The sequence below is a fragment of the Diceros bicornis genome, chromosome 4 (genome assembly GCF_020826845.1).
Source record: "Diceros bicornis minor isolate mBicDic1 chromosome 4, mDicBic1.mat.cur, whole genome shotgun sequence".
In the NCBI taxonomy this organism is placed as follows: Eukaryota; Metazoa; Chordata; class Mammalia; order Perissodactyla; family Rhinocerotidae; genus Diceros; species Diceros bicornis.
Genome location: NC_080743.1, coordinates 74,322,423 through 74,348,329, shown reverse-complemented (window position 1 = coordinate 74,348,329; position 25,907 = coordinate 74,322,423). Strand labels below are relative to the sequence as shown.

At 49.3% G+C, this 25,907-nt stretch overlaps 1 protein-coding gene across 1 annotated transcript in view; it reads left to right on the top strand.

Annotated features, from left to right (window-relative positions):
* Positions 1–25,907, top strand: part of PLXNA2 (plexin A2) — a 213,163-nt gene that overhangs the window by 74,517 nt on the left and 112,739 nt on the right. Inside the window, exon 4 of the mRNA XM_058539765.1 lies at positions 22,640–22,774. Within this exon, the coding sequence (XP_058395748.1) occupies positions 22,640–22,774 (135 nt within the window). The remainder of the gene's footprint in view (positions 1–22,639; positions 22,775–25,907) is intronic.

The following is a 25,907-nucleotide window of genomic DNA, read 5'->3' as shown; positions in this document are numbered from 1 at the left end:
CCAAGCAGAGAGGGCTAGGTGACTGCAAGTAGTCCCGCCTACTACGTGGCTGTCCAGACCTTATAGAAGCGGCACAATGAGTCCCTCCATCTCCACGCTCCTGGGCAAATTCAAATTCAAAATTGGCAAATTCAAATTGGAGGCATAATAGAAGCTGAGGGGCCGGCACCGTGGGTTCCATTCCTGGCTTCCTGTCCAGAGGCTTCTCATCACTGTAATTCCAGGGCACCGCCCCCGCCTAACGCTCTTTGCTAACAGAGTGTTTTTAACCTGCCACCTCCTTCCGCTTTGCCGATCTGCAGACAAGGGTCCCTGCAAGATAACAGAATCCATTAGTGCCGCTAGTGTCAGGCTTTGCCTGCTAAGTATGTCCTGAGGATCTCCCTCCGCCCCTCCCCCAGTGGAGCCACTGCCAGCAGAGGGACACTCTGAGGGTGAGGCAGGCTGGCTCTGGGGCTCAGGTGAAGGAAGCTCCAGTGCAGGCCCTGAAAGGAGTTTGCATTCCCCTTTCTTCAGAGTTTACAAAGATGGTCCCAGCCCTTGCTTGTTGAGGAGCCAAATTATCCCACTTCTGAGAGCGAGGATCAGATGCTCTTGTCTTCCCTTTTCCTTTAAAATCCTGCAGGGATTTGGGAGAAAGTATTTCTTAGAAAGTGTCTGGAACTGGCCCTCAAAGGAAGACACCACCAAGTGGTAACTGGTGGTACACCTATTGTGGGGTGGGGAGGAAGGCCCCCCCTTGCAATCTCTTACCTCTTGGAGATAGGAGCAGGGGAACAGGATCTCCAGAGTCCTGAAAAGGATTCTGGGAACTGGGGGACAGAAATCTTGGCTCCTCTCTCTTACCCTCCTCAGGTCGGTCATCTTGGTCGTGGTGGAGCAGAGGAGTCAGGGAGAGCACAGAAGGGGCAGAGGAGGATCGGCTGGGAGGGGCAGGCTGGGGCAGGGAAACCAAAGATCTCTTCAGCTGGAGCTTGCCGGGCTGAAGGTGTCCCCTAGCCAAATGCTCTCTAATCACACATGCATACACCAGCCCCCTCCTGCTAAGGCCAATTTCCATGCTAAACTGTTCATTATTGCCACCCAGCAACACTGTATGGAAGTGTCAGAACCCATCAGTGTGGGGAGAGTGGACAGGTGAACACACGAATACATCTCCCACCCTGCGCTCCGCGGGTAGGCCCAGACCCTGGGGAAAGGCGATGAGAAGCTGCGACGCTGACCTCCAAGGGTAGGAGAAGGGCATCCAGCCCAGAGGCAGGGCTAAGTTCACTGAGCGAGTATTTCCTGAGCATCCACGTGCCTGTGCTGTGTCAGGCACTGGGACACAGGACAGAACTAAGCACGGGGCGATGGGGAAAAGGACATCAGCGAGTGACTGCACCAGTCACTGCTTGTTACAGTGGTGGCCAGTGTTAAAGAGATGTCCAAGGTCCCATAAGCAGGTGAGAACCTGTAATAGGGGAGCAAAGCTATTGGGGGTGGGGAGTCGGAAAAGGCTTCCCTGGGGAAGTGATATGCAAGCAGGGTTGTAAATGCTTCACCAGCCTGTTTCACCCTGGTGTGCACAGATTAGAGCCCTGCCCCACACCCCTCCGGGCACCGTCCTCATTTCTCCTCCCTCGCCCTCATCCCACAGTCAGTTCTTGGTCTCATCCAGGTGCCCCACCTGACCTCCCTTACTCCAGCCCTCGACAGTCTCTTCCTGAACTTGTGCTGGCTCCTGCACTCCCCGCCCTCAAGTTAGTGTCCACACTCCATAACCCTTTACCAGCTGCCCACAGCTTTTCAGATGGAGCTCAACTCCAGAGCCAGGCCCTGGCATCCCGCCACCAGGATCGCTTCATCTCTCCCTGCACCCTTCCCCACACCACCTCTGCCACGCTCACCCTTGGTTCCAGCTCTGCTGGTCCCCTCGCTCTTCCCTAAGTGCCCCTTCTCAGCCCATGGCTGTGCCTTAGCTCAAGCAGTTCCCGCCACGTCTCCACCTCCCTACCCTTCACTTGAGGCTCAACTCCCATCCTACCTCCTCAGTGAAGCCTTCCTAGATTTGTCCTTTCTGACTGGGTTGTCCCTTTATAAGCCCATCGTCCTTGTCGTTGGCTCCAGCACTTAGCAGCACTGGCCCTGTATGTGAGTTATTTGTATTCCTTTCCCCTAGGGCCGGCCCCGTGGCTTAGCAGTTAAGTGCACGCGCTCTGCTACTGGCGGCCCGGGTTCGGATCCCGGGCGCACACCGACGCACCGTTTGTCCGGCCATGCTGAGGCCACGTCCCACATACAGCAACTAGAAGGATGTGCAACTATGACATACAACTATCTACTGGGGCTTTGGGGAAAAAAAAAAGGAGGAAGATTGGCAATAGATGTTAGCTCAGAGCCAGTCTTCCTCAACAAAAAGAGGAGGATTAGCATGGATGTTAGCTCAGGGCTGATCTTCCTCACAAAAAAAAAAAAAAAATTCCTTTCCCCGAGGCAGTGTGCACAGTGGTGAGTGTCACAGACTTCAGAGTGAGACTGTCTAGGTTCAAAACCTGGTCTGGCCATTTTCTAGCAGTGAGACTTTGGACAAGTTACGTAACTTCTCTGTGCCTTACTTTTGTCATCAGCAAAACATGGGGCTAATCGTAGTGCCTATCTCAAGGACTGTCTTGGGTAGTTAATGTTCTTAAAGCACACAGAACAGTGCCTGCTTGCTATTATTTTTCTTTCATTTGTTGTTGATGCCTGGTCTCCTAGCCTGATTGTGAAGTCCTTGAGGTCAAGAAGCACACAGACGTCATCGTCCCCCAAAGAGATTTTGCTTCTCCCCGTGGTCTCCTCTCGTAACTTCTCCCAGAAAGAAGCACAAAAGGCTCAAACTAGGAAGGACCTCAGAGATCATCTTGAGTAAATGCCGATTTTACAGATCAGTAAACTGAGGCCCAGATGAGCTGAAGGCCTTGCTCAAATCACACAGCCAGTCAGCAACAGTGCTAGAAACCTAGCAATCAGGGGTGTCATACCTGGGTCTAACTCTCATCTCTCCTGCTCCAGTGCAAATGCTATTTCTATCTCCTTTCTGGTGACCTCTCCAGCCTTCCCTTGGCATATCATTGAGCCCCACTTTCAACCCACCCTTCAGCCTCTACCCTCCCTGCTAATGGGTCTCAGCTGTCCTCAGCCCTTTGGCCCTTCCTCACGAGGCAGGATTTCCTACCTTCCAGTCAGGGTGTTGTGTGTTCTTTAAATAGGGAGCTGTGCGCTGGTTTGGGGCTCAGCCTTACAGAGACTCCAGGGCAGAGAGAGACCAAGTCCAGGCAGACAGAGGCTGGCCCCTGATCCCCACCCACAACCAGCACCCGCCCTGCCAGGAACCCGGGCCACAGTCTGTCTCCTCCCTCCACTGTGGATTTGATACAATCTGGAAAATGCATTAAACATTACACAGTGTAGTTGACGCATAATTAATAAAGTACGGATTTTGGCTGGAAGCCTCAACTTAAAATAGCACCATGACTGTGGGGAGAGGAAAAGCAGGGGAGGGCGGCTCAGAAGATGGCATGTGATGAGCACTGAGACCTTATCTCTGAGAATAACGGGTCCACTTCTCTCGGAAATTAGGGAAGGAGGAGAAAGATAATTTTATTTGTTTTTTATTAATAAGGGTGAGACTGGGGCTCAGAGAGGCTAAGTGTCTCATGCAAGGTCACTCAGGCATCACAGGATAAGAACCAGGGACCTGAGCTGGGCCAGGCCCTTTGACACTTGTCCAAGCTCTCAGGTAGTAGAAGACCACCACTGTCTATCGCGGAACCACTCTCCGGTGAAGTTGCATTCCAGGACTGTTTTTAATTTGAGAGATGTTTTAATGACATTTTGAGACAGCCTGTTCCCTCGCCGATTCTCCAGAGAGGCTGGAGGGAGCTTCACATCTTCTTTGAAGAAGCCAAAAAAAGAGCCTTTTCTTCTGCAAGCATGTTCAGAGAGCCCTTTGCTGCAGTTAACCAGCCTTCTGGTGTGAGGGGAGAGGTGAGGAAGGGGCTTGAGGAAGTGGAAGGAAGGGGGAGAAAAGGCTTCTGTGGTTAATTCAAATGCCTGGCCTCGGGGGCATTCTCTATTGAAGCTGGAGCCCTGCTGCTTTCTGCCAGCCAGAGCCCAAACTGGTTTTCTGAAGCAGAATGCAAATTTCAGCCCAACTAATCAACCCTGCCATGGCAGCATCACCTCCAGCCTGCCAGTCATTAACAGACAACCCAAGGCAGACCTGAGAGATGAAGAGTGCCAGCCCTGGGTGGAAGAGGCTGAGTTGGAAGGTTCTAGAAACTTCAAAATCAAATCACCTAAAGCATAACCTTGATACCAAAAGGGAAACTGAGGCACATTTCACCAGACACAAAATCCTGATATAATCCTCTCATGCCACTGGCAATACTTTCTTCTTCTTTCTACAGGCAGAAATGAACTTGATCTTGTTTAAACAGCCATGAATGGGTGAGGACATGTGAAAGTCTATTATATAATGAGACCCTGTGGGCCATCTATGAGAATAATTAATCTATTAATTATGTGGCATAAGGAAAATAGCACTGGCTTCTGTGGCATGACCTGTGTTGCGTTTGTTTCTATATGCACAAAGCATACACACTATTCTTGGCACATAGTAGGTCTTCAAAAATGTTTGCAGCCAGATTCAGGAGACCAAAATCCAATCTTTGCTGTAAACCTCCCAGAGCCCAAGTCTATTCAACTGTAGGATGGGGACAAAAGTCTTTCCTTTCCTCCGGCCTGTTGGCTGGATTGAATGAGATGCGTTGTCCGTCTGGAAGCCGTGCAGTGGTGCAATGCTGGGTGATGTCAGATATCTGGCTGCCTTGTTCTGCCTAGTTCTTGGTTCTCCCTTCTTCCCTCTCATGCCTGGGTCAGAGCCAGCTAGACATATCTGGCAATCAGAAGGACACAAGGACTTTCTGCCCTCGACCCCCGGGCTCCCCATGCAGGCACCTTCTTCTCAAATATCCAGAACTCGAACCCAGAACCTTATACAGCTACTTCCCAGGGGGAAATAGGTCAGAGATCCAGAGCTGGGGCCCAGCCATCAATCAAATTCCCAGCCTAACCCTTTCTACTTGTGGGGGTGGGGTTGTACTAATGAAGGAGAGAAGGGCAGAGAAGAAACGCACTATCTCTGGTGCAGAGGGAGTGTGGGGGAGGCTGGTGGGAGGGGCGGGTTGGGTTTCACCGGCGTTCCATAGCGGGTGTTTTTGCTGTGCAGCTGAATCAGAGCTGAGGGAGCTGCTGAGACCAGGGGAGCCTCCGTGTCGACTGTGGGCAAACCTGATAGCCCATCTGGAATCCATCCATGGCCTGCCTCCCTCCCCCACGTCCTGAGCTCATTGGTGGAGCCACAGTGGGGAAGCAGGCTGGGCAAATCCCCAGGTGCCAGCCCACAGGTCCCTGCTGCTCCTCCCAGCTCTGGAAGCACAGGTCCCCCACGCCCTTTCCCCTCAGAACCAGAGAGAGCTAATCTTATGTCTCCGAGTAGTGCAGAAGAAAGGGGAAGAAGCCTCAGAGTTCTAGCCATACCAAGGTTATTCAGAGGCCCTGAGAATACGGGCCGCATTCCATGTCAGGAAGAAGTCTGGATGGGCATCAAGGTAGCATTGGGCTTTCAGAATCTTCACAGAGGAGTCCACCAGCCCTTGGCTGTCAGAGTCCTAAATCTCCTTGGATATCTGGTCACACATCTCCCATCACTCCAATATCTTAAATGCCCAAACTCTGGCGACGGAAGGATCCTGGAGCTGGAAGACATGGGGTTGTGCAAAGAACAGGGACAACCAGCTGGCTGGGACCTTGTGCTCTACCCTCAGCTCTGCCACGGTGGTTTGCTTTGTGACCTTGAGGGAGTCATTTGCCTTCTCAGGGACGCAGTTTCCTCTTCTATAATAAAATACCTACCCTCGCAGGATGATCATAAGGATCATGGAAGGAAATTTTAGATGACAGAAACAAAACACAAAATGTCATTACCACCGTCTCTGCAGAGCAGATGGTAATGCAGTGCCAATTACATCAATAAGTGCCAGCCTCAGCTGGGGAACTCTGACCCCAGGCCCCTATCGGCTGCTACTCTGCAGAGTCCTCCCCAAAGCCTGTGGGAGAAGGATTTATTTCCCCATTTTCCTGACATATCCCCTACTCCCTGAGTCAGTAGGAGTCGTGGCGGTCTTGTTGTCACCCACCATGTTTTATTAACCTTTAACCACCACCCCTCCAGCCTTTGAGGGTGGGTACCTGTGGGGCTCTCTTCCCTCTCGTGTGGAGACATGCATACTCCCCTCTGTGAGCAGGAAGGGGTACCCTCCCTGGGAATACCTCCGCCTGCTGTGCTGCACAGAGCTGCTATGGGGAGGATCCTGAAAGCTGGGAAAAGTTAACCCATTTGTGAGAGAACCCGAGAGGGTCAGAGGCAGCTCAGACCACCTGGAGGAAACTAGGCCCTTTGCCCACTGCAAATCTTTTTTAACAACAAACTTTGAGAACAGCCTGTTACCCAGTGCAGCTTCCTGCATAGTGTTTGCCTAATCCGTCTGTCCAAAATCCCTCTCCAAACACGAGGTTTCCTGCCCAGCGCTAGCAATCAGAGAGCTAATTATCTGAGATTAGAGGTGGAGTGGGGGGGTTCCCTTTTAATTGCAGGAAAAAATTAGCCCAACTGATGTTGGCAAGGCCACTGGGATTAGAACTGAAGTCCAGGTTTGGACACAGGTCACTTAGGGAGGTGGGAGTGCCCTGTGCTCTGGGCTGGTGTCTTCTGCTCTTGACTGTCTCTAGAGTCTGTGAGATGAGGGTAGAAGGAGGGATCCAAGAGAGGGGTGTGTGTGTGTGTGTTTGTGTGTGTGGGTGGGTGGGTGGGTGTTAGAGAGAGAAACAGGGAGAGAAGCAAAGAGACAGCACAGAGAAAGACAAAGAGAGATAACAGACACACAGAAAAACAGGAATTGACAGGAGAAACACTAGGAAGAGAGGGAGAAAGAGATGCGCAAGTGGGAGTTAAAAGGAGATTGCTAGTGAAAACAGACAGACGCATGCTTAGACGCCCCTCTCTCTCCACACAGTTCTTGTGGGTCAACATTTCTGCCCCTTCCGCTTCCGAGGGGGGAGGAGCAGAAAGGCAGCAGAAGCAGGCCCCCTCCTGCCTTCCTCTTCTCCCTCTCCCCACTTTCCCTCTTCTAGTGTCCAGCACACTGACCACGTTTTGTCACACACAGTGCAGGTGACGAAGGCTCTCAGCCCGGCAGGGGACAGGGATGGGGTGGGGAGCTTGGACTCCACTGGGCTCCCAGTGATCTTGAGTTTCCTCTGTGACCTGAAGATGGGGCTTCCTGCCAAACAGTCCTTGCCTTCTCTCCTATGAGAAGAATCTCTTGGCTCAGAGAAGCATTCATTCATTAATTTATGAATTCATTCTTCCATTTTACAAATAGGTAGGGAGCATTATTATAGGCCAGACCCGTAACTGATCTATGGATTTTTATTAGCCCAGCAGAAGGCAAATTGAACTCAGGCTCTAAGTTTTGAGTGGTATATCCCCACCTCTTGCCTCTCTTCCAATGCCTCAAATATACTTAAACCATCCTGGGAACAGTCCAAGCCCTCACTCAGAAACACCCGCTGGCCAGTTCCTACCCACAGAGACAAAGAATATGAGCATCCAGTGTCAAGGCAGCATACATCGGAGTGCAAATTCATACGGTGCATACAAAGTATATTAGTGTGTGGGTATAATTATTTTTATGTATTCATATCCCACTTCTTTCCACAGAAGGAATTAGGTGACTTATAATAAAAGATTTGGCAAACATATATAATGGAAACTCACATGGAACTAGAAAATCCAAGCCACAAAAGAGGAGTGGAAATAAATATGCTAACAATAAAGCCAATATAGGCACCAAGACCCAAAATCAGATTTGGCCTGAGTATCCTAGCAGCCAAATCAAAAAGGGAAATGGGAAGAACTAGAAATCCTTACTCTGATAGAAGAAAGTATACCTGTTTTTCAGGAGAGACAATTCCCAGACGTTACATTCTGAAAGTGATTTATCATGTGAGACTTTGTACAGAAACCAGGACAAAAGTTTGACGTCAAAATCAGAGGTGTCTTTTATGTGGCAATTTCTTATATTAACTCCCACTAAAGTGCCAAGGCTCTGACATCCATGTAACAATGAACACTCAATGAATTACTCTCATGGAGTAGCCAAGAATAAAAAGGAAGTAGATGAGCCATTAAGGAAAGTGAAGCTTGCTAGTTAAGTTTTTGTGGTCCAAGTTTGTGGCTTTCTGGAGTTCCAACTTGACTCAAGGTTAGAATGCAATTTTTAAAGCACCCCATTGTGCTTGGCATTCTGCTAAAAGTTGAATAAAATGAACTATGTAGATTCAGCGTCTACATTTGGGAATTTATCATTTTTGTTGGCACTTCTATAGGGGCTCAGACAGAAAAATAAGAGTTTAGAATGATAGACAGTAAGATGTTAACATCATAAACAAGACAAAAGTGAATGCATTTTTGGGAAGCATGTGGCTTAATAAAAGATTGCATAATCGAGGCCGGTCTGGTGGCAAAGCAGTTAAGTTCATGCGTTCCGCTTTGGCGGCCCAGGGTTTGCCGGTTCGGATCCTGGGTGTGGACCTACTCACCACTCATCAAGCCGTGCTGAGGCGGCATCCCACATAGAAGAACTAGAAGGACCTACAACTAGGATATACAACTATGTACTGGGGCTTTGGAGAGAAAAAAGAAAAAGAGAACGATTGGCAACAGATGTTAGCTCAGGGCCAATCTTCCTCAAAAAAAAAGATTGTGTAATCAAACTGACCCAGGTTCCAATGTCTCTCTACCATTTACTGGTTGCATTACCTAAGGCAAGTTACCCAACCTCTCTGAGCCCCACTTTCTTCAGTGAAATGGGTTTTGGGGATTCGAGTAGATATTTTGTGTAAGGCACCTGGTGCCCCATCCAGAACGTAGTATGTGCTCAATAAGTGCTAACTCTACTCCGTTCTAAGATTACTAAATAAGGCTAGATTCCTAGTGTGGGGGGAAGAGCCTTGAGCAAGGCAAGGAGACTCAGAAATTCTCTGATCCTCGCCAGGGCAGATGAGGACCCATTGCCCCTTCCGAGAAATCCCCTCAAGGCCATCACTTCCTAATGGTTGGGAGTATCAAAGCCAATTCTGCAGATGTTCCAACCATAGTTTCTCTCTCAGGGAGCCCCAGAATTTTCTCTCTCTTTGCTCTGTTTCTATCACAACTTGACTGGGAAATCCACGACCCTCCTTTCTCTCACCTGTTTTCTTTCCTCTTTGGAAATGCCCAGGACTTGGATTTCGCTGCCCTGTAAGGTCGTTGTTTAGGTCCACTCTTCCTTGCCCAGCGCCATAGTCTACCCACACCTCAACCCTCAGGTGCCCCTCCTCTGCTTGTCATGGGAAGTTCAAGTGTCAGGTAGGGTGAGGGGCACTAACTTCTGCCTCTCCTTGAGGTATCCTTCATCCAGATTGGATGTCAGCCAGCCTCCAGGCGACAGCAGAAAGGGGTAAGGACAGGAAGCCATGTGACGCTCCCCTCCCACCCCACCCCACCTCCCTGACAGCTGGGGACCCAGAACACTCTTGAGACGCAAAGCTGGACGGGAAGAGAGAGGCAGATCCAGAGCATCCAGGTGTTGGGCCAGGGGCCAGCACACACCAGGCTGGTCCTTCAGACACACCCCTTTGCCCACTCTCTCCCGCTCTGCTTCTTTGCAGTTTCTCTGGTACTTTCCAGCTCACTGCCAAATTGTCAAAACCTACGAGCGGCAAAGTGCTGTTCAGTTAATGATTCCAGTCCCTGGAGAGGGGGAGCGCTCTTTTAAGAGAAAAAAATACAGAGGAGTGGGGGTGTGGGAGAGGCAGAAGAGGGGGCTGCTTTAGTACTTTACACAAAAGCTAAGCTGCAGCTCCTTCTAGCTCTTTCTGAGGAGCAGATTAGAAGTGGGGAGGTTTGCCCCGAGCGGCCTTTTCTCTATGGGGAAAAGCCTGGAGCCTCCCCCTCACTCTTCTCTTTTTCACAAAGTAAAAAGGGTCTGAATTAGAAGGCTGCCATCCTTTCGGCCCCAGTGGCCTCAGCCCTCTGTGTCCCCAGCACAGGTCCTGTGGAGACCCTAGCAAAACCATTCCTTCTCACTCAGAGAGGCTGCCTTCAAAAGCAGACTGCAAACTCCCACAATGCAAAGGGCTCCTGCTCTGCACTCCTGCAGCTCCCTCCTCCTCCTCATCCTCCCCCTCCTCCTCCTCCCCATCCCCCTTCTCCTCCTCCTCCCCTCCATCCTTCTTCTCCCCTTCCTTCTCCTCCTCCTCCCCATCCCCCTTCTCCTCCTTGTCCCCTCCATCCTCCTTCTCCCCCTTCTCCTCCTTCTCCTCTTCCCCCAGCCTGCTCCCTTGGAAAGGACAGACGGTGGGGGTGACCAATTGCCCCAATGGGCCCTTGAAGAATTCCCTCCCTGCCCAGTTTTCCTCCTCAGCCTGGTCCCACCCAAGTCTCTGGATCAAAAGTAAATCAATCAAAAATTCTTCACCTCCATGCAGCCCTTTCCAGTGTCCCAAATGCCTTCCTGTTCCCTGTCTAATTTGTTCCCACCACAGCCTTGTCGAGTAGGCAGCATTGTTTTTCCCAGTTTTGCAGATGAGGAAAGTGAGAATTAACTGCTTGGCCGAGTGCCCCTGTGTGGCCTCTACCCCAGCGAGTTAAAACATCAGCCCTGACTGAACAGTCAACACCTATCAGAAGGGAAGATTGAAGTGTGGGGCTTGAAAGATCTAGAAAGGAAACTGAAAAACCTATGAAGAAGCTGCCTGAGATGAGACCTGTGTGCTCCTTAATTTCCGTCATCTCCAAGAGTGATCTGGCTTCATGGGGCATTTTTTAGGTTATTTTGTTCCACATTGTCCCTAGAATAGTTCCCTGCGGTCCTGGTCCCTGTCATCTGCTCACATCCTCATACAAAGAATTCCGTCGGCTGCAGAAATGCAGCCACTCCTCGTGTGCGGTGATGTGTGGCAGCCCAGGGTCCAGGAACACATAGCATCCTGGGTAGTGGAAACCTCTCAGAGGTTGGAGGATGTGGGGAGGGTGGAGAAGAAGAACAGGGGCTGCACATTGCTGACCGTTGAGCCCACTGGATATTCTGCTAATGCTCGAAGAAAAAGCGTTAGAAGTTTGCTCCTCATCTGGCCAAGCCCCGCTTCCCTCCTTCACCCTCCCTGGTGAGAACCCGGCACCTGCTGTACTGTTGTACCCAGCCACCAGCAGGGTCTGTGTGCTGGCACTGTGCCGGGCAGCTATGGGGCGTCAGCACAAGGAGAGGGTAAGCATTGAGGAGAAGCAGGTGTCCAGCCAAAGAGAACAAGGTGACCAGAGGGTCTCAGAGCAGTGATGTCAGGAGTGGAGCTAGAGTCAATGGCAGGTCAGATTGGATCAGACAATCCTCACTCACCAGCCCCTACCTCACCCTACCTTGATTAGAATGATCTGGCCCCAGAAGAATAGCAATGAATTAATTAGGGGTCTGTTGTCATGAAGTAGCTCATTATTAAAGTCCCTCTCCTGGGAAGGGAGATGGGGAAAGGTGTGAAGACAACAGCTATTCAAACAGAATCTTTTAAAAGAGCTAGACCCTCCCCCAGCTGTCTGTTCTGCCCTTGGGCTCTGCCGGGAAGTCAGATATACCGGTCAACCGCCTGCGCTGGCTACCTGGCTACTGCTCAAGATTTCAGGGGATGCAGACGTTCTGGCCTCAACTCCCGTCCCTTCTCCTCTGACAGTGTTTCTCAGGTCCCAACTCTGACCACCTAGTCACCACCTTAACCGCCGCTTTCCATCTCCTTGGAGCCAGCGGAGCTCCAGCTTAGTGGCCCTGGAGTTCTCTTCATAGCAGCTCCTTGAGTGTCTGTATAGTACTTTCCTTCCAAGAGCTCTTACCAGTTCGTTGGGGAGCCAAAAAGATCATCTCGACAGAAGCAAATGTGTATAGTGTGTTTATGTACCGGATTCCAGAAGATTTGGTGGAGGGCAGGGGGCTGTGTGCAGCACGATTTCCTCTCTCTACCCATTCTTTTCTAGAGATGGGAAAACAGAGGCCTAGAAAAGTGAAGGCCTAACAGAGTTGAGATTCTGGCTCTTCTGCCTACGAGCTCTGTGACCTTGAGGAAGTTACCTCACCCCTCTGTGCCTCAGTTTCCTCATCTATAACATGGGAATAATAGAGTTGTTGTGATGATTGAATGAGAAAATGTGTCTAAAGCCCTTAGCGAGATGTCTAACAATAATAGAGGTTAAATAAATGTGAGCTATGACTAATCTTCCACTCCTGCCCAGTTCAGCAACAGAGATTCCTTCATTCCCTTAGCTTGTGTTACTATGTACATCATGTAGTACCAAATGCAGTAAGGCATATGAAGCTGTACAAGACATGGTGTCTGTTTTCTAGAAACTTACAATCCTAGGAAAGATAACTGCATGTGTTCACAAGTAACTGTGCCAAGAGACACACTAGGTGCTATGGGAGTTCAAAGGAGGGATCAGGACAGGCTTCATGGAGGAGGTGGCATTTAGGTTGGGCCTTGAAGAATGATTAGGATCTAGGAGGTAACATAAGTTATCAAGCAAAGGCAAGACCAAAAACCTAGAGACACAATTGGAAAATGATGAGAAGGCCCTGTTAGCTAGACCCTTGAATGACAAATTGAAGAATGTGAACTTTTCTAAATTATCAATGGGGGCAATTAAAGGTGTTGTGTGTGTGTGTGCATGTGTGCATGCAATGATTTATTTTTTTTCATATTCCAAAAGTAGTGTATGTTCATCATAAAAAAAATTAGGGGACCGAGATAAGCAAGAGAAAGAAAATTACAAACACCTGAAATTTAAGGATTTTGCATACAGAAAAGGCAGGATCAAATAAGTGTTTTAAAAAGATTAATCTGGCAGTGTTGGGTAGAACAGATTAGAGCAGGAATATGCTGGAGGTAGGGAGATTTCTCAGGTTACTGCAGTGGCACAGATAAGAGGCAATGAAGAATCAGGCCTAGCCTGTTAGCAATGAGAAGAGAAATACAGTGACATGGAGGTGGTCTCCGTTTCTCTCGGTTACGGCACATTTTCCGACCCTGGTGTACCCATGGCACATGCGTTGTTTCAATGACTTTTCCTTTTAAATCTCAGGGAGGGCCGGCCCCGTGGCTTAGCGGTTAAGTGCGCGCGCTCCGCTGCTGGCGGCCCGGGTTCAGATCCTGGGCGCGCACCAACGCACCGCTTCTCTGGCCAAGCTGAGGCCGCGTCCCACATACAGCAACTAGAAGGATGTGCAGCTATGACATACAACTATCTACTGGGGCTTTGGGGAAAAAAAATAAATAAATAAAAATTAAAAAAAAAAAAAAATCTCAGGGAGTCTCCTGCATTCAGGCAAAAGCCCAGTGTCAGGGAGCTGTGCTCACAAATCTAGACCTCCCTTCCCATCCTTACAGCCCAAAATGCCATCCTCGGTGTTAATGAAAGCAAGAGATTACTGTTCCAGATTATAAAATGTAGGACAATTTTCCGCCATTGAAAAGAATGAGTTAATTAAAGAGGGTAATAACCCTCCTCACGCCCCACCCTTGGCTCCTTTTCCAGACTGCAGGTGGCCTTCTTTGTCACATGGAGGAGACAGCCATATGATCTATTTTGTTCCCCAGGACTTATCTCCAGGGGCACCCAGCACTTTTTAGATGTAATTTTTAGTCCCAATGCAGGCATTGTCCTCTTGTTTGACTAGGGGAAAACCAAGGCCCCAGAGGGAGGCAGAATGAAAGAGACAGAGCCCAGCCTTGGAGTCAAGCAGACCCAGTGAGCCTTGCTCTGCTACTTACTAACTGTGCAATCTTGTTCTAAACACTTAACATTTCTTGTTCTATGAAACAGGGAGGCCTACCTCGTAGAGTCTTCAAGATTATTCGTGTTCATATCTCCAACTTTTTGCACACTGGTTATTAACATGCTCAAAACACGTTCAATTAATATATTGAACTAAATTGATAAAGGGAGATAAGTGATTCAAAAGACCGATGTATATCCAGTCCCAGAAAGTTCTCATTTCCTTTGCCTACTCCCTCCCTGGGAGCGGGATGGGGCATTTCCAAGGTGGTTAACCTGTGTGTCAACAGGCCTAATTCTCACCACACCCCATTCCAGAGCTTAGTGAGGAAGGCTGCACCACCCTTCACATGGACCCTGAAGGGTGGTTCTAAATCATGCTCAGTTCAAAAAGCCTAAGAGGTTAGATTCTCTCCTGAAACAGCCAGGGCATCCCCGGGCAAGTAACCTGTGTGCAGCACCTTGCGTGGAGAGTCTGAGAGCCCTCCAATTGCTAGAGCTTTGGGTGAACAGAGATCTCGATTTGGCAGAGGTTGCTTATTACTCATTATTAATTCCTCCTCCCACCCCCTTGGCTCCCCCCAGTTCCGTGCACTCCCTGTGAGTTATTGCTTTGATGCCGTGTGATTTGATTTCATCTGAGGCTGCTTGATACCTCTGTTGTCCCTCGCTGTGTTTATCTTATTGTTTCCCAGAACAATCAAGAGCTTCCTCTGCCCCTGGCAGCTTCATCTTGTTCCCGGAGCCTCCTGACCCGATCAAGTCTTGAGCAGGAGCAGCGTTGACAGGTGGAGCTGGTCTAAGGCCAGACCCCTGTGCTCCGGAACTGCCCAACGTCATTCACCTCTCTAAGCTCTCACCCCTTCCTGGGCCTTGGAGCTCAAAGCCCTCCCTGACCGGTAGAACCAAGAGATTGGATTCTTTTGCTTCTAGGTCTTGATGTCACTCTCCCCTGAGTCGGAAAGGGAGAGGCCCCTTTCCGGGATGGGGGAGTTGATGCCCTTGGAAGTGCGGTTTGTCAAACCACAGGAAGGCGTGAAGCAGAGGCTGCTCCTCTCGGTTCTATGCGCAGCATGGATCCGTGATTGCTTGGCCGTCTACCCCCGGCTGATGAGGAGCAGAGAAGCCACGATAGAAAAAGAGACTCCCACTCTAGCCAACCTCCTCAACCTAACCGCTGAAAACTTACCTTACTCATACTAAGCGCTCAGTAAATGTTCACTACTTCCCCTATCCTTATGAGCCAGGCTCTTCATTCTCAGACTGTTCCAAGATGCAGAAGTCCAGAGAATAAGTGGTTCCTCTTGGGACCTGCTCCCCGCATTCCAGGAGAAAGCCCTCCACGGCCTTCTGAAATCCAGGACCCTCTAGCCCCGTGCACCCCATTGCTAGCCCGTCCACCCCCGGATTAATATCTAGGGCAGCTTCCTAATATGCACAGAAATAGAAATAATTGTACATGGAAATGTCAATCTCCAGTGTCAGCCCTGGTGATTGACCGACAACTCACTGGGGACCAGTGCTGGAAGCATCTGCATGTGTGTGGGAGGGTGTCTGTGTGTGCGTATGCAAGGGTGGGAGCAGCCCGAATGTTCAAAGTTTAGCATGTCTTAGTGGCCTCCTTCCTTTTCACGGACAGGAGGGAACTTTGCCTTGTCTCCCCTCTTCCTCTCCTCTCCTGTCTCAGTGCAACCCCCAGGCCAAGTTATCCAGGCTCCTGTGTCCCTCTCCGATTATCAGAGCATTTAGGGCCAGGCTCCCAGCTGTGCTCCAGGGAGCCTCGGCCTGCTGGGCTGTGACTCTGCATGGTTAGTTAACATTTGCACAGCTCCAGGGGGTGGGGTAGGGGGTGGGGGGCAAGCCAGAAGCACCCTGGAAGTTGCTGCTGCTCCTTTGTGTGTGTGTGCACGTGTGTGTGTGCACGCATGCGCAGGGTAGAAGAAGGAAGAACCTCAGAGGCTGAATTTACCAACGACTTCAATCTATAAATAATTCGGGTCATGAAGCTCTACAAAAATAAACTTCAGCATGAATCGTCTCTCTCGCAACCCGAAATGCACAGCTGCAGATACACTTGCTCATTAACTCACTCCCGAGTTCAGTCTGAGCAGCACCAGGCCTTCTCCACCTTTCCCCTCTTTAAAGGTCTAAACATGTGAACACACACACGCAGACAAACGCACGTACACATGTGCACACACGTACACACATGCAGATACACACACACATGTACACATGCACACACACACACACACACGAACACACATACACATAGACACACGCACACATTCATTCACCATGCAAGCCCAGAGTCCTGAGGCAGAGATAAAATCAAGTAATAAAACCTCTTCCTAAGTGAATTTTGGGAGAAAAGGTACCAAGAGCTGCTGAAATTGTTGCTGAGCCCTCAGTAACTGCATGTCAAAGGCCTCACCCTCTCTGAATACTCAGGTCTGAGAGACCAAGTTTCCAAGAAATCTGGGCTCAGACATAACAATAACACTTTTATACTTACATCACACTTTAAATTTGCCAAAGAACTCAATTTCCACTCTTGCTTTTCAGTTTAGGTATCCCCTCCTCCAGGAAGCCCCCACACAGGACCTTCCTCAGTCTGGGTGAGGTGCGGCCTTGCCCTCCGTGTTGGCCTCCCTGGTTTCCTCGGGCAAACCTCCTCTCACAAGGGGTGGCCCCTGTGTTTGTGAAGACAGCTTGGATTGTCCATTACCCCATTCCTCCGGCCTCCTAAGGGGATCCTTCCTCCCAGTGTCCCCCGCTCTTAGCAGAGGCCTGGCTTGCGGTAGGCATGTACTCGATGAGCATTGGACAATGCTGAAATTCATAGCTAATAACTCATTTCATTCTCACAACATCCTTTCCGAGCTAGTAAAGACAGGAGTTACCACCCTTATTTGGCAGCTACGGAAACTATTACACAAACAAGTGAAGTCACTTGCCTGAAGTCACATAGCCAATTAATGAGAAAGTTGGGATTAGATCCCAGCCCTCCAGACACGAACCACTGGTTCCCTCTGCGTGGTCATGCCTCGCAAACCAATCTGTTTCCTACTGAGAGGCCCAAGAAGAAGATTCCCAGTTCTATTGCTCTGCAGCAGCTCTTGCAAAAAAAGAAAAAATACTACTACTACTAATAATAATAAAGTGATATTAGAGTGCCAAATCCCAATCAAGCACTCCATAATTTAGGGCTAACTAGAGAAGAAATACGTGCACAAGAAAACGAGTTTAGAGAGACATGCAGGTAAGCTAGTTAATTGGTTATGCTGATTTGAATTGGATGTTCAAGTAAAGAGTCTGGCATTAATTTCTGTACAGACCTAGCTGTGATTTAAAGGAGAGCTACTAATAAGATTACTCGTTCATTCTCATTTCAGAGAGGTCTCTCCCACCTGGAGGACCAGACAGTACATCTTCCCTGGATCTCACCTCACATAATCCTGCCCCAAAGCCAGCCCTGAAAAACTGACTTTTAGCCTCCAAGCAAGGTCTCCCAAAATTAGATTCTGAGTTTATTGTTGTCTCCAGGAAGTAGGTAATTGTCCCACTTTGACCTTGGGATCTAAAGGAGGAGGAGTGGATGAAGAGAGAATTTGCACTTTCAGTCTACCCATCTGCTCTGTTCTCAGTTGCAGTGAACAGCTGGACTTGCCTAACGTTATCCTCTCTTAAGAGAGTCACAGAGTAGCTGAGAAATCAGGATCCATGTGGGAATCCCAGTGCTACCATCCTTTGGCTGTGCGATCTTGGGAAAGTCACCTAAGTCTCCATGTCTCAAATTTCCTATCTGTAAAATGGAAATTATAATAGTATTTGCCTCAGGGGTTCTTGTAAGGATGAAATGAGTTAATGTTGGTTAAGTACTTTCCACAGTACCTGGCACATTGTAAAAGCGATAGAAGTGGTAGCTATTATTAAATTCTTTGGGTGAACGGGGCCCTTTGAAAATTTACCATGTCCATCCTACCACCTTCAGGAAGGACCGCATATAACCATGAAGAAAGGTTATCTCATGTACAGAACCCTCTTGAGAAGGAGGTTACAGCCTCCTGTGGTCACTCATTCTGCAGTCAGGGCTCCCCACAACAGGAATTCTTACTAGATCGAGCCTAAATCTCCTTGTGTAACAGTTTACCCACATTGTGTCATTTGCTGGTCTCAGTAAAGACTGTCACCCTCCACTGTAGCACACTGTCCTTCTTATCATATCTTCCGAGCTTTGTCCAAGCAAAATGGTGCCAGGAGCTTCTGCATGTCTGCTGAGGTCCAGCCCTCCCAGGAGCAGAGGAGCCCAACTAGAAAGACATGTTCAAATGACTCAATTCCACCCATCAGTGTCACCTCCCTCCTCTGCCCTGTCCCCTACCTGGTTGGACGTCAGGACCTGTGCAGCTCGGTCTAATAATGCCCTTCTCTTGGGCTGGCTTCATGACCTATTTCAGTTTATTATGTCCTTGTAATCATTGAAACCTGGCCCTGGAAACACAAGCTTAACAGCTGAAGAGAACTGTCACTTTGTGGGACACCACAGAATAGGCTCAATCAGTTGGATTTTAAAATCCCACCTTTGTTTGTGACTCTCTGACAGCTCTCTCACCACCACCATCGTATGTCTGGCAAGGGTGGAGGACAACTTTGAAACTCAAACCTTTCTATCCAAGACAGAAGAATCTGGGGAATCGTGTGCTTGAACCCTTCTCCCTAGTAGGACCCTTCTCCCTGTCCACAGTCTCCATCAGCCATGTACTTTCCTCTGGACCACACCGGCTGGGGAGCCCGTTTGAGCCCCAGTTCCACCACGACTAGCTGTGTGCCTTGAAGGGAGAAGCTCAGAGGAGATGGGCACCAAAGCCCTTGCAGGTCCAGCAGTTTTTACAAGTCTGTGATTCGCCTGTGATAGGCACTGAGCAGATTGCTTCTTCCCATGCTTCAGAGAGGAAAACTGAGGCTCAGGGTGATGAGATGACTGATCTGAAAGTGTACCATTAGGGAGAAATCAAGCCCAGGTGAGAACAGAGTCAGACCGGAAACCGGGGAAGCCTGAGTCCCAGACCTATACTCCGCCCACCTCGGAGTGTTGCCCAGAGCGAGCAAAGGGAATTAGGGAGGGGAAGGGTCTCTGCTGCCCAGCGGCCTCCCCTGCCTTCTGCCTGCTAGCCCTGCCCCCACCTCATTCCCCTTGATCCCCTGGCCTCCTGGCCCTATTCTCCATCTTCTCTGCCCTCCTGTAAGTATCCTGGAGGGCTACAACAGCTCGAGGCAGAGAGCGTGGGCCAAGGGAGTAAGTGGGCAGGCGCAGACTTCCTGGGCAATAATGCTTCTCTCTCGAGGGATTTAGAGTGAATGAAATAGGATAGCTTAGTTCAGGTTCAATACCAAGAACATTTTCTCTTCTGGTTTGGTTTTAGCTCTACCATTTGAGAGTTAGGTAGGTTTGATGCTGGCTTCAACTGATTTATTAAAAGATTGAGGTTGCAGATGGAAAAAAAATCCTGCTAAGGTCTCTGATTCAGGAAAGAGTGAATGGCTGAGATTGGTCCTAACTGGGAGGCAGCAGAGTGTGTGATGATAAGTTGTATTTGGTTCACTTCCAGCTCCAACCTGGTGATGGGTACCATTTAGTCCCAGGGACCACAGAGGGAGGGCCAGACTTGTGGCTTTCCTCCTTCTGACTTTGTGTCCAGGACTTGCCAGGGATCCAGGCAAATGCCCAGGCTCATGGGTTGGGAGGCTGCTGTGCGTGGCAGAGGGTTAACCAGCCTCCGCAGGCAGGGAGATCCTGGGCCGGGCCTGAGGGAGGGGCTGGTTCTGCAGCTCCTGGGGCTGAGTCAGTGTCTTGAGACTTTAATCTCCTTGGAAAGGAGCAGCTGTCACAGGGAGGGTGGTAAGAGGCATGGGACATTTCCCTTGCCGAGGAAGAAGCCGAGCCTCTACTCCCCATTTTACGGAGACAGAAAACTGAGGTCAACCCAACCAGAAGTCATGACTATCACGCCTTCCCTCTACCTCCTGCAATAGCTGAGAACTTTTGTGGTCAAAAGCTACTGCATTTCTGGAAGAACCTCATGGAAATTTGGGATCTGTCCATGTAAGAGAGAATGCTGCTTTGAATATTAAGGGGAACGCTTTTAATTGTGGTGCATTTTCCAAAATAGAGACCCTTGTTCTTCCCTCTGCTTGAATCCATAATCAGATTTGCTCCCCCGTGCGGGTGGAGGATAGTAGCCTCAGCCCCATAACATCATCTCTGACCCCAGAGTCTTCCTCTACCCTATGAGAATGAGGTAAATGGCCCCTTGACCCCTCCCCTGGAAGGAGGGGCTTTGGTGACAGTTGCCAAGGCAACAGCTTTGAACAGCAGGAAGCCCCTAGCTAGGCAGAATAAGGGCAAAAGAGGAGCTTAGGGGAGAGAGGAGAATCCAACCCACAAGGAGAGTTACTGGGGTAGGAATGGCTGAGAGTTTCTTTGGTTCCATTGAGGTCACCTCATCTTCAAGCCCAGAGCCCCCCAAGTCACTCACCAAAGCAGGTGAGGACATGGTATCCCTGACTCTAGGCCTGGCCCCACTGTTCCCACCTCTGAGGTCTAGACACAGGGCCTCAGGCAGGAGTCTGCTATTTCTGCCACTAGGAGCTCCAAGGCCACAGTTTCCCACCCCACAATGGGCTCGTGGTTTGCTTCCCACCCACTCCAGTCTAGCCCAACCCAACAGGTGCAGACTGTGCCCAGGATCAGGCCCCTCAAGTATGCAGATTCTCAGGAGGGTAGACAAATATGAATGGAAGCACTGGTCCTACTCCCCCAAGTCTGCAATAAATAGCGCTCTTGACCCTCCCTCCCTGGCCCATGGGAACTGAAAATGCATCCATTTTTCCATCCTTAAATGTTCATTGTGGCATCAGCCACCAAGCTTGGCCTTTGGGATGAATAACTCATGGTCTTTGCTCTCAGGAGCTCTCGGTAGGATGGGAGAAGTGGGCAGAGGGAAGGAAATGGTTAGAGGTACAAGAGGGAAATCAAAGGGAATAGGAAGGGGAAGCCTTAATCTTCAAATCTTTCAGAGAAAATGTCTTTTGACCTCACTTTGATTTAGCACTAAAGAGTCCACGATACTTCATCGGCTGGTCCATAGTTCATGTCCTTTCAACAAGCATTTCTCAAGCATTCCCTTTTATCCATCACCAGCTATGTTCCCAGCCCCGTTCTAGTCCTCAGAGGGTTATACAAGAAATAGAATACACATCCCTGCCTTCAAAATGTTGACGAACTTCCACAAATGTGAAGCAATTATAGAACCACTTAAGTAGGTGGTCAATACATGTTAGCTAGTACATATGCAATGAGCAAATCAATTGATTATAATCCTAGGACACAATGTCTGGTAGGAAAAAAGCCATCAGGGCGAGGAGAAATTAGTGTGGTGGAGAGATTGGGGAAGGCTTCATGGGGAAGTGAGGCTTGAGCTAGAGGGGTTTCAGATAGGCAGAGGGCAAAGAAAAGGAGCCAGGGTAGGGAATGTGGATCAACAGTCAGCTGCTGTGCTGGGAACAAGAAACCTGGGGGTGAGGACACATTCAAACCAAGGACTCCCAGCCACTAACTTTTTGTTTGACCTTAGGGACCTCTCTCTGGGTGGAGTCTCAGTATTCTATACAGAGGTTAGCTTAGATTAGCGTTTCTCAAACCCCCGGACCAGCAGCATCCATATCACCCGGGAATTTGTTAGAAATGAAAATTCTCAGGCCTCATTCCTACTGAACCAGAAACTCTGGGGGTGGGCCCAGCAAAGTGGTTTACCAAGCCCCCCAGGTGACCTCAGGGCACGCTGGTTTGAGAACCACTGGGCCACATCAGTGCGTCTAGACCCTGGCCGCTCATGAGATTCACCTGGAGAGCTTCGATACCCAGAGGAGATGCCTAGGCCCTAGGCACAGAGATTCTGATGAATGGATCCAGCCCTGGCATCCATATTTTTTTAACCTCCTCAGATGATTCTGATGTGCAGCCAGGGCTGGGAAGCTCTGGGCCAGATGGCATCAGGTCCTTTCTGACTTATTATCCTGAGATGGGCTCTGAGAGACTGAGCCAGGATCCCTGGCTCACCAAAATCACTGGGTGGATTTGAACACATTCGGTGGATATGTCTGGGGGCAGAAAGACCTTCCTCAGATCCTAAAACCTTGAATCTCTTGATGACCAGCTTTTTGATGGTTTATGTGATTGTCCCACCATTCTCCTTACCTGCATAAGGCAGAAACACTGTGTGCAAATGTTGACTCTCCTAACCCAAAGACAAATAAGTATGCATAAGCACACACTCACTTGCACACACACTCATCACTGTGCTGTAAATATATGTAGACACACACAAGAATAACCACATAGGGATATTCAGAATCACATCTAAGGGCATATAGGCACATACAAATAAACTCATCAGCAAGCCCAGACCCAGCACGCTCAGACCGTTTGGGAAAGGATTCCTCATGGTGGAAACTGGGCTGTTTGAACTTAGGAGCACCTCTATCTTCCCTGCAACCTAGCCTGGTTGAGGGTGGCAATGGGGGCAGGATGGGGGGATTATCTTCTGTAAATGATCTGCTCTAGGCTGAGGCAGCTAACCCACAGAGGACTGCTGAGTACAGATGCTGAAGACACCCTTGTTTCTTTCGCAGATTCGAGCCGATGGGCCCCCCCATGGTGGGGTTCAGTACGAGATGGTCTCTGTGCTCAAAGACGGGAGCCCCATCCTCCGGGACATGGCCTTCTCCATCGATCAGCGCTACCTGTACATCATGTCTGAGAGACAGGTAACTACCGACACCAATCCCTCCTTTTCAAAGCCCAGGAGGAGCTAATAACCTGTGACCTTTGTTCAGAAGCTGTTCCATCTAATAAGAGAGAGCTCTGGGCTTGCTGCTTGGGTGTTCTGGGAGAGGCAGAGTCCCTGGAGGCTTTTGGGGGAGCCAGAGAGAAGTAACTGAGGCCAGCCACTTCCCGGAGGCCTCTCTCTGGGCCACAGCCCCTGTCTCAGTGCATGATGAACAGCCCCGCAAGAACGGGCCAGACTGCACGGAGCAGCTGGGTGTGATTAGAAGGTAGATTTACTGCTCCAAGGCCCACAGAGTCTGCAGCTCAAGGGAGCCAAAGAGGTGTAAATAATCCAGGCCTCCAGGCTGGGCCCAATCCTGGGAGAGACGGACCCAAGATAGGGTCCCAGAAGGAGATAAAAATCTTGGCCTGAGTCTTAGACTGGTGCAAGGTAGAAGCCGGCCAGGTCTGGGAAGCTGAAGGACTGCCCTCAGAGATGGGGAACCTTGAGAAAGAAGCGTCTACCCTCTGCTGGGTAACAACTGAGCACGTTCCCCACCCTCTCAGATGGAGAGTTATTCCTCTGGACTCTATTTACTTTGAATATGTGTGAGCAGAGAGAAGGCAAATGCAGGGAGAGCCGTGGTGAAGGGGAAGAGGAAGAAGCAGGGAAAACAGGATTCACCAAATCAGTGGAGATGCAGAAAGCAAAGCCAAGACCTTCAGAAAGGCTAGTTCCTCCCATTCAGTCAGTGAGTCTCCCGTTGTTCAGCAGGAGCAGCGGTCTTGGCATTGACCTCAACGTGGTAAGTAAGATAAAGGCCAAAGAAGGAGAAAAAGGATTGTGAATCTGTCCTGGTGCTGAGGACACTGACTTCCCAGCAAGCTTTCACGAGGTGCCTCCTAGCTCATATGTCATTCTCAAAATAATCTGCTAAGATTCCAGGTGTCTTTGATCAGCATCACCCTGCCCAGAGGTCTCTTTCGCTCCTTTCTTTTTGAATGAAGAATTCTGAATCCGGGGACGAGGGATGAGTAGAGGGAGGACAGAATGGGCACATGACAGCATAAGGGAAGCAGTGACGCAGCTCTAACTTGAGAATTACTTCTTGAGAAGAGATGACACAAATCATATGCTAATTGCATGCAAATTGCATCCAGATCCTCTTGAACCCACCTGTCTTTTTACCTTCTCTTGTGTGGCCCCTGCGGTTGAGGCATAAACAGGTCCAGATGGGAATTTGGTAGAGCTGGAGGAGGCTTTGCCTAACCTGGAATAGGTAAGACAGTCTTGGAAATAAACACTGACCTATCATTCAATAAAACATCGCTGGGTCCTAAAAACACCCATTTCAGGGCACATAGTTATTGGGAACAGCATGCTGGGAAAACATCAAAATGAATGGGACTTGGTCACTACCCTTAGGTTGCTTACAATCTAACGAGGGAGAGAGACACATACCCAGATTATCTGTAACATTAGCCTGTAGTCTGTAAATGCTCTGCTTTTTCTTCCTATTTTCCTTTGTTTATAGACAAAGGTTATTTTTTAAACAAAAATAGTAGATGCTTAGCATACAAATTCAAACAATACACACAGAAAAGTAAATAGAACTAGTCTACAAACCCCACTACCCAAAATGTAACACCCTCTTAACACTTGGTGAGTACCATTCCAGACACTTCTGCAGGAATATATACAGATAGGATAGATGGATAGATGGCAACCTAGATAGGTGGATAAATGGATGATCAGAGGGATCAAAGAGACACACATTATACATGATATTTTCAAAAGACATTACGTGTGGCTGAGGACCAGGCAGGTAACTCTGGGAAAAAGCTCTTTCCTGACTTCTCTCAACCCAGTGAATTGGAAAAGCAGAAATAGCAAACAGAACTGACCAATGAGACCTTAGTGGAACTGAGAAGATGCCAAGGCACATATTTTGGCTGCATGCTTTTCCTCAAATGGGATGCTTTCTGAAATTGCATTCAAAATGTAGCCAAAGTAGAGGGCCTGAGTCAGGACTGGAGGCTCATGAGTGGCCTTCAGGGAATATAATGACCTCTTGAAACCGTATCTGATGTCGCCTCTGAGAGCATTAGCTCTGGCTAAACCAAGTGTCCACATAGCTTATATCTAAATATCCTCTCCTTCGTCTTTATCTTCTGCCTCAGCTGCCCAATTCTTGTCCATCTGCACCAAACAGAGGGGTTTAGGAGTAGCCAGTCATGCTGAGCAGATATAGGAAGAATTTGAGTTTAATGCCACGGGGCTGTATCGAGATATTAGTCAAAGTGAGATAGTTGAGGGAGCTCTCTGTGCCTGGTAGAGCTGTGATCAGCAGGCAAAATCTAAGGGAGATTTGTGGTGGAGCTCTGAGGCCTGTCACCTGGAGAGCCGTAAATCGTGTAGAAATAGGTAGCCAGGTGGTTTCACCAGGAGCTGGGTCCAGAGACAAGGGCCGGGAAGAGCTCAGGGGGGCCGTCTGTCTGAGGCTGAGCACCTATGAGGACAGAGTCTTCATAGACAGCTCAGACCTCTTCAAGGAAACAGTTGAATGTGTAGCAAGAGAACAATCAATGAAAATGAAGTCAGATGATCTGGGTTCTAGTCCAGCTTTTGCTATAGCCAGAAGTATGGCCCTCTCACAGCTTCCGTTTCCTCTCTTTTAACGTAGAGGAATTGCATCCGGTAATAGGATTGTCTCTGCAGTCCGAAGTCCTGATTCGGGTCCCATCTCAACATCTGATATCCGGATGGCCTCAGACAAGTCACTTCACCTCAGTGTGTTTCACAAGGGTCAACGTGAGCTTCAGTGGAGATAATAAATGAGGAATTTCTTTCACGCTGCCTCACACGCCACACAGATACTCATCCTTCAGATTCTCTGTGGCGCCTTCCAGCTCTCAGCCATTACGATTCCGTTACTTGGGAGGGTAGTGACTACGAGTGGTGATTAGGAAGAAAGTAAGCAGCAATGTGGCACCGCCCGGGGGCCTCAGGCTGAGCCAGGCGGCCTATGTTCTAGTCCTGGTCCACCTCTAACTAGCTGGGTGACCTAGACCCTTAACTCCTCACCTTTAAAGATGGAGGTAATAAATCTAACTCTAGAGTCTCTTTCAGGT